At 36.9% G+C, this 13,211-nt stretch overlaps 1 protein-coding gene across 1 annotated transcript; it reads left to right on the top strand.

Moving 5' to 3' along the window:
• Positions 1-1,227: 1,227 nt before the first annotated feature.
• Positions 1,228-12,793, top strand: LOC128030564 (uncharacterized). Its single transcript, XM_052618293.1, has 10 exons — positions 1,228-1,919; positions 3,234-4,056; positions 5,101-5,574; positions 6,043-6,191; positions 6,356-6,572; positions 7,503-7,662; positions 7,761-7,852; positions 8,971-9,649; positions 9,750-9,864; positions 11,112-12,793. Exons 2-10 carry the CDS (start codon positions 3,276-3,278, stop codon positions 11,196-11,198), a joined length of 2,754 nt encoding a protein of 917 aa, XP_052474253.1. The 5' UTR covers positions 1,228-1,919; positions 3,234-3,275; the 3' UTR covers positions 11,199-12,793.
• The last annotated feature ends 418 nt before the right edge of the window (positions 12,794-13,211 follow it).

The raw sequence follows: 13,211 nt of genomic DNA, 5'->3' as shown, positions 1-13,211 counted from the left end.
TTCTGAGAGCTGAGGTGCTTATTTAGATTTTTTCAGATACATCAAGGTAAGTGTGCAAAGGTCTCTCTCTCTCACACTCTCTCTCTCTCTCTTTCACACACACACACACACACTATAATTTGCTGTTATACTCCATATAACTCCATATACAAGCCAGAAACTAAGCTTTTTTTGCACAGGCCCATCTTAAAGGTTAATGGTGCCACCTAGTGATGAAAATTAAAAATTGTACCTCTTCCCAACATGGAAAAACCCCAACAATCAAGAATTCATGATTTTATGGTGTCATGGCTTTGAAATCAAAAAAATGTCCTTTTAATGGAAGTCAATGGGGCAAAAACAGCCACGAACAACAAATGAGCAAATGAGCCGCTCCAAAAATGTATCAGATAAATATATATTTATCTGATACATTTTTGGAGCGGTTTAATTTAGTGGATGTTTTCATCCATGAACATCACAAAAGGGTAGTTAATTTGCCCACAGTGTGCTGTTGAGTTTTTGAAAAATTTCAAAGCATTTGAAAAATAAGATTTGTCACCAAAAATCATTCCATTTGCTGAAACACAGAGAAAGTTGTGGCCTAAATAATAAGACTAAACTTTACCCCCTAGTGAACGAAAACGTCCCCAACAACGCATAAGGGTTAAGTTAGGTGCATAGGGGAGTTTATACCAAAAATGTAAAATGTACTTGTCTGTTGTGATCGACAATCACAAGCTGTCAATAAAACTTTGTCTCTGCAAAGAACAACCTCACCAAATGATGCGCCAAATGTTTTCTATGGGTGAAAGATCTGGACTGCAAGCTGGCCATTTCAGTACCCGGATCTCACAACTAATTACTCACAATTAGTACAGTGTCCCAACTTTTTTGGAATCAGGTTTGTTGATTCTTGCAGTTCTTATAAATTATTTTCACCAATCAATAATCATGGATAGACAGACAGACAGACAGACAGACAGATAGACAGACAGACAGACAGATAGATAGATAGATAGATAGATAGATAGATAGATAGATAGATAGATAGATAGATAGATAGATAGATAGATAGATAGATAGATAGAAAAAGCTATAAAGACTTTAATTGTGTATTAAAATATGGGAATCTGTATAATTACTGTATAATTTGTTCTGTATAATAAATACAATAATTTAACATTATTTTGTTATAAAATCACAAATTTGCAATTTATTAAATTTGCAATATATATATGACAGGAAAAAAAAAATCTCAACTTCTGACAAACACGTGTTTCCGGACTGCCTCTGTTGACTTCCGGAAACATGGCGATCACCGGGGCGGCGGACGACCACTGGCGGAGTGCAAGGGGAGTGTAACGGAAGGCTGTGCACCGCGAGGTTCAGACCCTGACAGACGAGTCCTCCGCGGCGACAGGAGATGGGTCTCGTGCATGAGTCTGCATCGAGATCATAAAAAGAAACAGCTCAGATCAGGCAGCTTTACTGTCACCTGTGCTGATAACACTGACTTTAGCTGCTGGGCAAGAGCCGTGCATGTGGATCAAGCCATGATCGCACCACATTCACGCATTATACTAGCCATATTGTAATAAAACTGTCGCCGTTTCGTGACGCGGAGCAGAACAGCCGCAGCTTCAGCTCGCAGATAACGTTACTGCCAAATCATCGGTGTGAAGTTAGCAGTTCGTTAGCAGTGCTCAGCTCTGCTCCTCTTCCGGGCCCTCAGCAGATGCTCCATAAATTCTGCTTTTACAACATGTCAGCCCTGTTAAAGCCTTTATTAAAGATCCGTTTGTTAATCCACGCAGCTGTGCAGCACAGTTAGCCGTCGACTCGAAACTATAATCTTGCCAATGCCAGCAATACCTGCGTGCGAGCTCATCCTCCTGACCCTGCACATCCATCCATGAACCATCCTCTGAGATAAACATGTAAGCCTGCTGTACAAGACATTAGCACACGAGGACTAGGAAAGTCATTTTATGTCTAGTCTGTTTTATAGTGGTACATTTCTAAGACATTTTAAGCTTTTTACTGTCACTGTACAGGTACAATGAAACTATTAAGAGTGTTGAAGAGAACGCTGGACCTTTAACTGTTAAAGGAACAATCACCTTAAATGAAACTTCTGTCATCATTTACTCACCCTCATGTAATTCCAAACCAGAATGACTTCGTTCTGTGGAACGAGGACAAAAAACATCATTAAAGTAGTTAATATGACTGCATCCCAAGTCTTCAGATATACAAAAGCTTTTTATGAGCTAAAAAATTGTTATCAGTGAAAATCATGCTTGACAACTGTGATCACCAATTGAGTTGATTGTATGGAAAAACTGAAATTATTTTAATTATTCAAATGATTCTAATTTGCTGAACTATTTCTGCTTGGTATCAATGTTGAAAGTTGTTGTGCTGCTCAATATTTTTGTGGTAAGCTCCATTTTAGTAGCTATATGTTGTTTATATGTCTATATTCCAAGACAATTTAAAATAACTGTAGTATGTTTCTATTTCTGTGATGACAAAGCTGAATTTTCAGCATCATACTAGTGAAGGTCTACAGTGTCACACGATCCTCCAGAAATCATACTAATATGCTGATTTAGTGCTCACAAAATATTTTGTATTATTATCAATGTTGAAGACAGTTGTGCTGCTTAATATATATATATATATATATATATATATATATATATTTTTTTTTTTTTAAGAAACCATGCTTCATTATTCAGGATTCTTTAATGAATACAAAAGTTTAAAATAGCAGCATGTATTAGAAATATAATTTCAATATAAAAGCCTTTACAGTCACTTTTGATATATTTAATGCATTGTTGTTGAATGAAAATGCAAAAAACTTTACTGACCACAAACTTTAGTGTACGTCCTTGTCTGGATAGCTGTTTTATATCTGGATCAGCCTTAGAATCAGTATAATTGTATTATTGCGTATGAAAACCATCCTACTTCATAAAGGAGGTCTGATTCAGATGTGAGGACGGGATATCCTCTCCTCCGCTCAGCCACTGATGGAAAGGGCACATCAGCCTGACGATTCTGAAGTTACCGTCTATTTCTGGAGCACCTCCTGTCTGATTCATCAGTGTGGAGATGAGGTTCTATAAGTGTTGAACCATAATGATGCATCTCTGTGGTTTAGCACTGAACACTGTTGGAGAAAGACTGATTAAATCATATGTACTATAAAGTATACTCCCTAAAAGATGTGTTTCTGTTTGTAGGGGTGTTCTTTTGAACTTCACTGTTGGATCACCCTATATACCATGCTGGGGCTGCCTGTCTTTGGCCTCTTAACCTGCAGGAGATTCTCCTTGCCCCACCAGCCTTCTCGCCTACTGAGTCTAGGTGCTCTCACTAGTATGTACAGCACACGTATGTACAGCGGTGGTGGGGGGAAGCCAGGTCGCCGCATCGGCCTAATAGGAGGAGGGCCACCCATGCTGGAGAGCCACCATCATCCGCTCCCGCCTCATCACCCTCATGTCCATCAGCCTCAGAGCTACCCAGCCGTTTATCAAGCCCGTCTAGACACCCACCGGCCCCACTACCAAACCCACCAGCACTTCCACACGCACCCTCAAGTCACCCACCTCCCCCCTCCACACTACCAGCCCCATGCGCATTTACACCACAGCAAGAAGAAGACCTGGAACTTCATCCACGAGAAGATGAGCTACGACACTTTCTTCACTATGAAGCGGCTGATCGATCGCTCACGCACCGTGGATGAAGTTCTGCGCTGGGTCACCCAGAATCCAGGGAAGATCTCGCACAATCATTACCCCATTGCCCTTCAGAAGATTGGTCAGCTCCTGGTGCTGCAGCAGGCCGGAGGTCAGGCGGGTGGGAGCGGAGCAGGGGGCGGTGGAGGAGCAGGTGATGGAGTCTTGCCTGCGTCCTCCGGAGGAGGTTCGGGGGAGAACGCCATACGTCAGATTCTGGATAATCAGGATTTTCAGATGCTGTGTGATGCCATTGTCAATGACTGCTCCAAGTTCGACAACTTCAGCATTGTTAACTGCCTTTATGCTGTTGCTGCTCTTGGTGAGTCCGTAGTGAATGTACTGTAGTTAGATAACATGGTATGGTACTTTTTGCACTGTTTTTAGATTGTTAATTAAGCAAATGACATTGACATTGAAATTACGTGCTAGAAAATATTCATAAATAATTTATTAATAATATTTCAAATAATAATTTGTTTAAAGAATAGAAAAAGAGAAAGTCTGACATTTCTGACATGACATTTCTATATATATATATATATATATATATATATATATATATATATATATATATATATATATATATATATACACACACGTATTTTTCGGACTATAAATCGCACCTGAGTATAAGTTGCATCTGTCAAAAAAAACGTCATGATGAGGAAAAAAACATATATAAGTCGCATTTATTTAGAACCAAGAACCAAGAGAAAACATTACCGTCTACAGCCGCGAGAAGGCGCTCTACCCTACTCAGTTTAGACTACAGGAGCACTGAGCGTTATAGAGCGCCCTCTTTGCGGCTGTAGACGGTAATGTTTTCTCTTGGTTCATTTCTCTCGGTTCATGTCAAATTAATTTTGATAAATAAGTCGCACCTGACTATAAGTCGCAGGACCAGAGAGAGAGAGAGAAATTAAATATTTATTAAGGAAAAAAAAAGTTGTTTATTGAAAACACAAAATGTTTTCTGTACCAGCTTGAGTTTAAAAAGTTATTAAAGCAAAGTCCAAATAACTAAGAATTTTTTTCTTTTTTAAATTATGAAAACAAAAATTAAATAACATAAAAAATTAGCTTGAAATGGCTTTTTTCCGGAATGAAAAATATTTAGCATATTTAAAAAGTATAAAAACTATTAAATAAATAATAAAAACATATTTTTACAATATATATATATATTTTATTTTATTTTATTTGAGATTGTTGTTTGAAATACTTGTTTAGCATGTGACACTCTTGACACTGCTTGATATGTCATGTCAATGACCCAGTTACAGTCTATAGTTTCTTGACATAATATTTGAATATAAAAACATGTATCGTTGTATTGATCCTGTGTGTTCTCCATCTCACTCAGGGCTGCCCAGTGACTCTCAGATCGTGCAGGTTCTGGAGGAAGAGTCCCAGGCTCGGCTGTCCCAGTTTAACCAAAAGGACATCTCCATGGTTTTCAGCAGCAGCATGAAGCTACATCCATCCAGCCAGCATCCCTTGATTGAATCATGTCTCGCAGGGCTAGAGAAGAACATTGAGCGGGAGCGCCACCCTCAGACGCTCTTCCTCCTGCTCTCCTACTACCGCACTAAATGGAGAGCGCTGCGGGCGGCAGATGGAGTCTCTCCTGAGCAGCTGGTGGTGAACCGGAAGATCCTGCGGCTGGTGAAGCACACGCTGGCCAGCGTTAGCAGCGTCAGGGACCATGAGATGGCTCTGCTGGATGAGATGCTGTCAGCTTGTGCTAGGGAGGCTAGCAACAAGAGCCTGGAGCTTATCTTCAGCTCTCACCTCTTCTACCAGAACAGACAGGAGAAGTTTGTGAGCAGCCTTGCAGGTGAGTTAGTGACTCATTTGGGGGGCAGTAGTGGCCTAATGGTTAGAGAGTCAGGCTTGTGACACAAGTCTCAGTTTCGAGTCTCTCACTACCTTTCAAAAGCCAAGACCTTTTTTAAGTGTTTTTGAAAGTAGTTTCTTATGCACGCCAAGGCTGCATTTAATTAAAAATACAGTTAAAGCAGTAATGTGAAATATTACTATAGAAATGTTTATATTTGAATATATTTTTTAATGTAAAATAAATTTTTTTCTGTGAAAATGTGCAAAATTTGCTAAATGATAGGCTTCTGATAAACAAACAGAAATTATTATGCATAAATCTGACCACTTGATATACAATGTATTATTTTTCTTTTTTGCTATTTCTTTGTACTAAAGTTTTTTAAATGGCAAAATTTACTGTTGCCAAGAACTGAATGGGGGATGAATAATGAGGCTACCTGTAAACCCTTTTTTATCTTTTTAGAAGAGCTGCCTAAAAAGGTTGATGGCATTACGCCTTACACCATGGCCCTCATCGCCAAATACATCGCTCGCCATCGTCTCAGAGAGACGCGCTTACTAGACACCATCGCTGACTTCTTGGTCAAGAAGGGTGAATACTTGGACAGCAAGGTTAGACGACGTATCCAATTTCAATACAAAGAGTTGTTTCTATAGGAAAGAATCGGAGTAAAATACAAACTAATTTACATTTTCCATATTATATAATGCTGATAAAATCAAATGAGCAATGTGTTGTATGTATCTTTTCCCCTTTGCATATTTCCTTTGTCTAGGTGATCCAGAAACTTGTTTTCCCGTTCAGTCGTATGAGTTATCGGCCGGCTAATGAAGCTCAGTTTTTCTCCAAGCTGGAGATGGTGCTCGAACTAAAGGCCCTGAGCTCTCCGCTGGCCACTGTAAACATCCTCATGTCTTTGTTCCAGCTGGGTCATTTCCCCGGGGTTGTTCTTCACCGTGTCTTCTCTCCGTCGTTCATCAGTAATGTCACCAGTGAGTTTACTGAATGCTTGTTTGTGGAGTGCTAAGAAGACTAGTGCTCATCTCTTGAAAAGATAAAATAGTCAGCCTTTAAAAATCCTTATTTGCTCAGATGGGTTAAGGCTTCGTGTTTTTATTTTTTAATGTTTAATGAAACTGAGAATATCCTGGTCACACTCATGCAAACACTTAACGGGGGACAGATAGCAATAGTGACCTCTGCTGGTGGATTTATTTTTTCTTTACATGATAATCAGTGCAATTCTCTAAAAGTATACTTTTTTTACAGTAGCAATATTTTACAGTCCACTCATACAGAGACCCACCAAACAGAATTGCAAAACAAAATGAAGAAATGTATAGGTCATATTTCATATTATTAAATCCAGTAGAAAAAATACTGACATGATGTGTGCTTTACAAATGATCAGCTAAGAATTGTGGTTCATTTTCATGAAAATCATTTTAGAAGTCAATTGGTTTTTACAATAGGCTTTTTTATACAAACGTTTAAGTTTGGGGTCGGTAAGTTATTTATTTTTTAAGTCTTTAAGTTAAGTCTATTATGCTCACCAAGTCTGCATTCATTTGATTAGAGATTCATTAAAAACAGCACAATTGTGAGATGTTATTACAATTAAAATGAACTTGTATGAAAAAAAAAATTTATTCCTGAATTTGCATCAGCCATTACTCCAGTCTTCAGTCACATGACCCTTCAGGAACCATTCTAACAAACTGATTTGGTGCTCAGGAAACCTTTTTTTTTAAATTATAATCAGTGTTGAAAACAGTTGAGCTGCTTAATATTTTTGTAAAAATCGGGATACTTTTTTCCAGATTCTTTGTTGAATAGAAAGCTCAAAATAACAGCATTTAAAAACTTTTTTGTGACAATGTTGAAGTGTTTCCTGTCACACCTGCTCTGTCTCTTGTTTGTAGACAGCCCGTATGCCCTGATTGTACGTCGCTACCTTTCACTACTGGATGCAGCCGTAGAGCTGGAATACAGGGACTACACTGGACCCCGCCTCCAGGAGACCCACAAAGTGCTCATGTTTGACCACGCTTTAACTGCAGACGAGGTGAACCGCAAATACAGGTAAGTGAGTTTCAAAATCTTCCTGTATCCTGAAACCCAGAAGACGTGTGTCATCAGTTAGTCCAGGTAACCGTGAGCTCGGAGTGTTTGTGTTGCAGTTATAAAGGTCTGGTTGCAGAGGCACTCCGGCAGCTTGTTGGTGAGCACGGCTACAAACAAGATGAAGTTCTCGCACCAGGATATTACACAGGTCATTTTCTTGTTGTAGTCCAGCTATTTGTGTAGAGGTCGCCTGATTTTGGTTTTTGGATGACTGATATAAAGCTGAAATAGGTCAATATGATATCGCTCTTTTTATTGTAAAGATTGTTGTGTAAACATGCATAATTTCTGCAATAAAGGTTATTTTACATAAAGTTTACAAAAATAATTAGAAATAAATCATAAAGTTTCAAAGTAAACTAAAGCCCAAAAAATAAATCACAATTCCACTTCCGACAAATTGAATGGCCGATGATGATCATTGCAAAAAATACCAAATATTGGCCGTGGCTATTGCATGCATGAAATTTAACATTCTTATTAAATTTGTATTTATTATTATTAGTATTAGTAGTAGTAATTTTGGTGTTAAAATCATGTGTATTCTCTTGCAGTTGGAAATGTAATGATTCACTAAACTTGATACAATTGACGATAATGATTGTACAATGCAAAACAATTTTTTTATTAATAAGCAAAATGATATTTAAGTCAACTTCTAAATGAAAAGTTGTCCTTCTATTATTATTATTGGATGGACAAAATGCTCCACATTTCTTTGTGAAATTAAAATAGGTAGAATAACATAAACTAAACTGAAATTTTAAAACAAACCCCAAAACAGCTATGCTAGTGCTCTTTCATTTAAAATTAGAAGCAACCACTGTATTTCAATCATGATCCACCCATTCAACATTAACAGTTTTGTACACTTTAGTATAGGGTCCAATTCACACTAATAACTACTTGCTTATTAGCATGTCTATTATTAACATATTGGCTGTTTATTACTGCTTATAAAGTACATATAATGCATGACATCCATAACCCTACCCAATACCCTAAACTTAACAACTAACTTATAAACTATTAATAAGCAGCTAATAAGGGGTTAATTGAGGATCATAGTTAATGGTTAGTTAATAGTGAGAATTTGACCCTAAAATAAAGTGTGACCACAGTTTTTAAACTAAATTGAATTGCGTACTTTGATATTTGAAAGAAGAAACGGAATGGTCTGACTTTAGCTTTGTGAAACTATAATACTCCATAAAACACATCTACTTGAAACAAAAGAAATGAATGTCGTGCTTTGTCTTCTGGCAGATTTCCTGCTGTGGATCGACAGCACGGGCCGCGTCCTCCCCATCAGAACAGGCACAGCTTCAGCATCATTAGCAGCAGGCTCAACCGCGTGTGTCGTACTGAATCTCAAATCTCCAGAGGGGACTGGCTCTGTCGCAGCCCTCACTACTGACTTCCAGAAGTTCTCTCCCTTTGCCCCGTCACTGGAGGAAGGGGCCGACAAGAGAACAGGAGAGGAGTCTGCCTTCCTCTCCGCTCATATGCGTCCCTCAGCAGCTGCAGCGGTGGCAGGCGGATCTCAGAGGGTCGGCCCTAATGGAACGGTCTCGCTAGACTACAACCCATATTACACCACTTCAGATTATTACTCGACTCTAGCCAAGGAACACTCTCTGGAGAGCCAGGACAGCTCCACTCTCAGTAGCCCCTCAGACTGCCTGACTCAGACGGGACCCTCCATTCCAGGGGGGGTTGCCACGCAAGACTCCCTGTTCCAGTTCTCCATTGGAAAAATCCTGGAGGATGAGGGAGGTGCTGCGACAGAAGGCAACCCGGGGCCAGACTGTGAGATCACTACATTTTACGAAGCTGTTTCATTCCCAGAGGGAGGCGAGAGTGATGTTGTAGCCGCTTCTCCACTGCAGCTTCACAACCCAGACAAAACTGAAGCTGACCGGACCACAGGAGAACAGGTGAAGAGGTCAGTCATTCATTCAGTCAAATATATATGCCATCTAGGCTTGAATGTCTTGCTCTTAATCTTTAATTAACCCACTCTTTCTGACCTTCCTCACATGCAGGGTAATTATGTCTGTGAATGATAAATGGCATTACTGCCATAATTCTGACGTGCTGGTTGGATCCAGGGCAATGAGAGACCGTCACCTGCAGTTACTGGGCTACATCATACTACAGGTGAACACTCTGCAATATATTTGATTTATTCACTTTTTAATTTCTTGCTGTCTTAAGATATCATATGTGATGTCTAGTTTATTTTAAATAGTAGATACCCACCAATATTTGCTATCTGACTTCATTTTTGATAGCAGAATATAATGTTTTATGTTGCATTTAATCATTTTTATACAGGTAATATTACAAATCTGTAATCAAACTTAATCTAATTGCAGCTATTTTTCTTTAAAAAATAAAGCTGTACAGTATACTAAAATCAGTAGTAACAGTCAATGTATATGTACATATTAACCTGTTAACTGTCACTCACGTTTTTGAAGATAGACTTGAATGTGGATGATACAAACATAAATTTTTATAATTCATGACTGAAAACATTTTGTAATATGATTTTGATGTATCATTTACATGGTAATGCAATGTCTGATTTTAAAATGGGTTTTGAAGGATGAATTTTGAGATTTTGTGTTTTCAAGTGATATATAACTTCTGATGATTTCTAAAATGTGATAGAGAAAAAGGCAACGAGGAAGTCTTTTTTTTAAACAAAGGTCAAAAATCCTTTTGTAATGTAGATTTTTGAGGGTGCACTCTTGTCATAAATTGATCTATTACTTTTCCTACATAATTCTTAACAAAAAATATTGGTATAATATATATTTGGGAGTCTTAGACCTTTCCAACGATATATAGTTTGTCAAGATTAGATTAAATTTGATTGTAATATAGTATAGTCAACGTAGCGGGTGACATTTAACAGGTTAAAACTGTAATTTTGAAAAACTCAGTTTGCATGAGGAATATAAAGTAATAATATTTTTTCTCTCTGAAATTAATACTTTTATTAAGCAAGGAAACAAATTGACCAAAAAGAGACAGTAAAAAAATTTCTAATGAAAAAAAAAAAAAATATATATATATATATATATATATATAATATATTAATTTGATTCATGATCAAAGAATTATGAAAAAAGTTCATAAAAGTTTTCAACTTTGATGTAATAAGTAACGATGCTGAAAATTCAACTTTGCATCACAATACATTACTGTTTAAATTTATATAAATATCGCACTACAGTATTTTGATCAAATAAACCTGCTAAATACAGTTAAATCTTTATATAATTAAGGTAGCAGTAAATTATAGTAAAATGTTCAAAAATAATGAATTTACAAAAGAAAAAAAATAGATTACAAAATATTTATATATCTATGAAAATGTACTTGAATTTTACTTGCAGTTGCCCTATTTGGAGTTGGAGAAGTTGAACGGGATAGAGGAAGTGAAGCAGTACCTACACAAAAAGCTGCTGGAGGTTCCTTTATGACGACATAAAAGGATGACGTGTGTTTGTGAGCTTCAGAGAGCATGTGCATCACCCACACTTTCAAGAGTGTGTGTTGTTTTCAGAAAGACTTGGTGTACGTATGTATCTGTGTGTATGTGAGCGTCTGTATGCGCGTTTGTACACAGGATGTGAACAGTTCTTGTTTTCAGAACAAAACTTCAGCTGACACAAGGAATCTGGATGGGTGTTACTGTTATTCTTTAATTACACATCTTCTTTGGGCAAAGTTCTAAATAATATATGTAGTCTAACTGTGTCTGGATGATACAGCTTATTCAGCGCCATCAAACAAATATGACTTCCCTCAGCAAATAAACAAGGGCCATTTCAGACTCGGTGAACAGTATATTGACATCACAAAAAAATCAGCAGCACTTCTGAAATGTTATCTTTTGTTCAGAGTACGTGTTTTTTTTGGTATATTTGGGGGTGAAAAGAGCAAGTGTTTTATTATTATATGCTCCTCAGCATTTTATTTTAGCTTTTGATAGTGTTCCCACATCCTCTTTTGTGTCCTCACTGTTATTTTGGTGTGTTTAGGTGCAAATTTGGGAGCAGGAGCTAAGTTTGTCTTTTGGGGCAAGTATTTGTTTTAGTTTTATGGTTGTGGACACAAGTGTGCGGGGGTCTGGTGATGAGCCACAGCTATTTCTGTTTCAGATGCTGCCACCACGACTTTGATTTTAAACCTGAGGGTTTGGGAATAAATATGGACATATATGTTAAGACATAAGTGGGGATGTTGATTAAAAGTCTTATGATGTGAACTGTATGGCGTTGCAGAACAGAAAACGTTGGAATGTATAAGAATTATTATATGCAGGAATGGGATGTGTTTAAGGATTTTATTTTCTCAAAATGATTAACCGCTTTGGAGTCATGTGAGGGGAAAAGCAATGCACAAAGTTGACTGCAGGATAGTTATTAAATAATGTTTTCATCTCTTTCCTATGTGGAGGATGTTGCATTTTTAGATTGTGCCTTTAGAGTATGAATATGTCCTCACTGTAATCTTTAGACAAATTCTAAACAAAAAGCTTAATGAAAGTCTTTCATGAAAAGACAAGTAAATGTAGCTGTGTTTAAAAGAAATGAACAATTTTAATTTCCTCCTTAAAAAGAAATTAATTCATTAAAATCCAGTTGGATTTATCATATTCATTTTTGTCACAGTGACAGGCAACAATCTAGTGTGATATTTAAATATTATCATAGTTTATTTTAATAAGTACATAGTTCATTTCAAATAAATCCAAGAAGATATGTTATATCAAGGCCTTGCTTACATTCACATGATTCGAGAAGCTTGATGTGAACAGAATTTAGAACCTAAAATCAGATATTAATATGGAAGATGTATTTTGTGCGAGTCAACCACATACCACTTTCTCTGTATGCATTTGCTTTGCTCTTTCTTTAGAGGGAAAGATAATTTATTATGGGAAGTGAATGTAAGTAGACCGTGTGAGTGAATGTCTGTGTCAGGTAGCAGGTGGGGAAATGGATCGAAATGTTTGTTTATATATACATATTAAAATGTCTATATAAAAATATTAAAAATGAGAAAGCAGAAAGTCTAGTTTGTCTTGAATTGATTTTTTCAAGCCAGGAAGATATCCTTACAGTACACTCTATCCTTATGTCAAGCTGCAACCGATATCCACCGTTATTTGAGTGTTATGTATATGATATTATAGTATTTATTAACATTTTGAATTGCCTTATATTCAGGGACTCACGCTTTAAAAAGTCTTACATTTAATTGTATCCAACTTAAAGCCATAAAAAGTCTTAAATGGTACAAGAAATATTTTATAAACATCATTGAAAAAAGTCATAAACTTGAGGTACCCTGATTTATACTTTATTTTCATATAATTTGAGTTTATGAACTATTTTGCTCATCATTGAGTTGCATTGTAATCTATATAAATTATTATTAGTATTATTAGTAATTTTCATTACTATCAATAGTTTATTTCAGATTCAATT

The sequence above is a fragment of the Carassius gibelio genome, chromosome A2 (assembly GCF_023724105.1).
Source record: "Carassius gibelio isolate Cgi1373 ecotype wild population from Czech Republic chromosome A2, carGib1.2-hapl.c, whole genome shotgun sequence".
NCBI lineage: Eukaryota > Metazoa > Chordata > Actinopteri > Cypriniformes > Cyprinidae > Carassius > Carassius gibelio.
Note: the sequence above shows the minus strand (reverse complement) of the source record. Positions and strands in the feature narration are given on the sequence as shown.

Excerpts from the sequence above, each read along its gene's own strand:
- LOC128030564 (XM_052618293.1), top strand. The coding sequence starts at position 3,276 with ATGCTGGGGCTGCCTGTCTTTGGCCTCTTAACCTGCAGGAGATTCTCC. Across the intron at positions 5,575-6,042 it reads GTTTGTGAGCAGCCTTGCAG|AAGAGCTGCCTAAAAAGGTT; the intron begins GTGAGTTAGTGA and ends TTATCTTTTTAG. Across the intron at positions 6,573-7,502 it reads GTTCATCAGTAATGTCACCA|ACAGCCCGTATGCCCTGATT; the intron begins GTGAGTTTACTG and ends TCTTGTTTGTAG.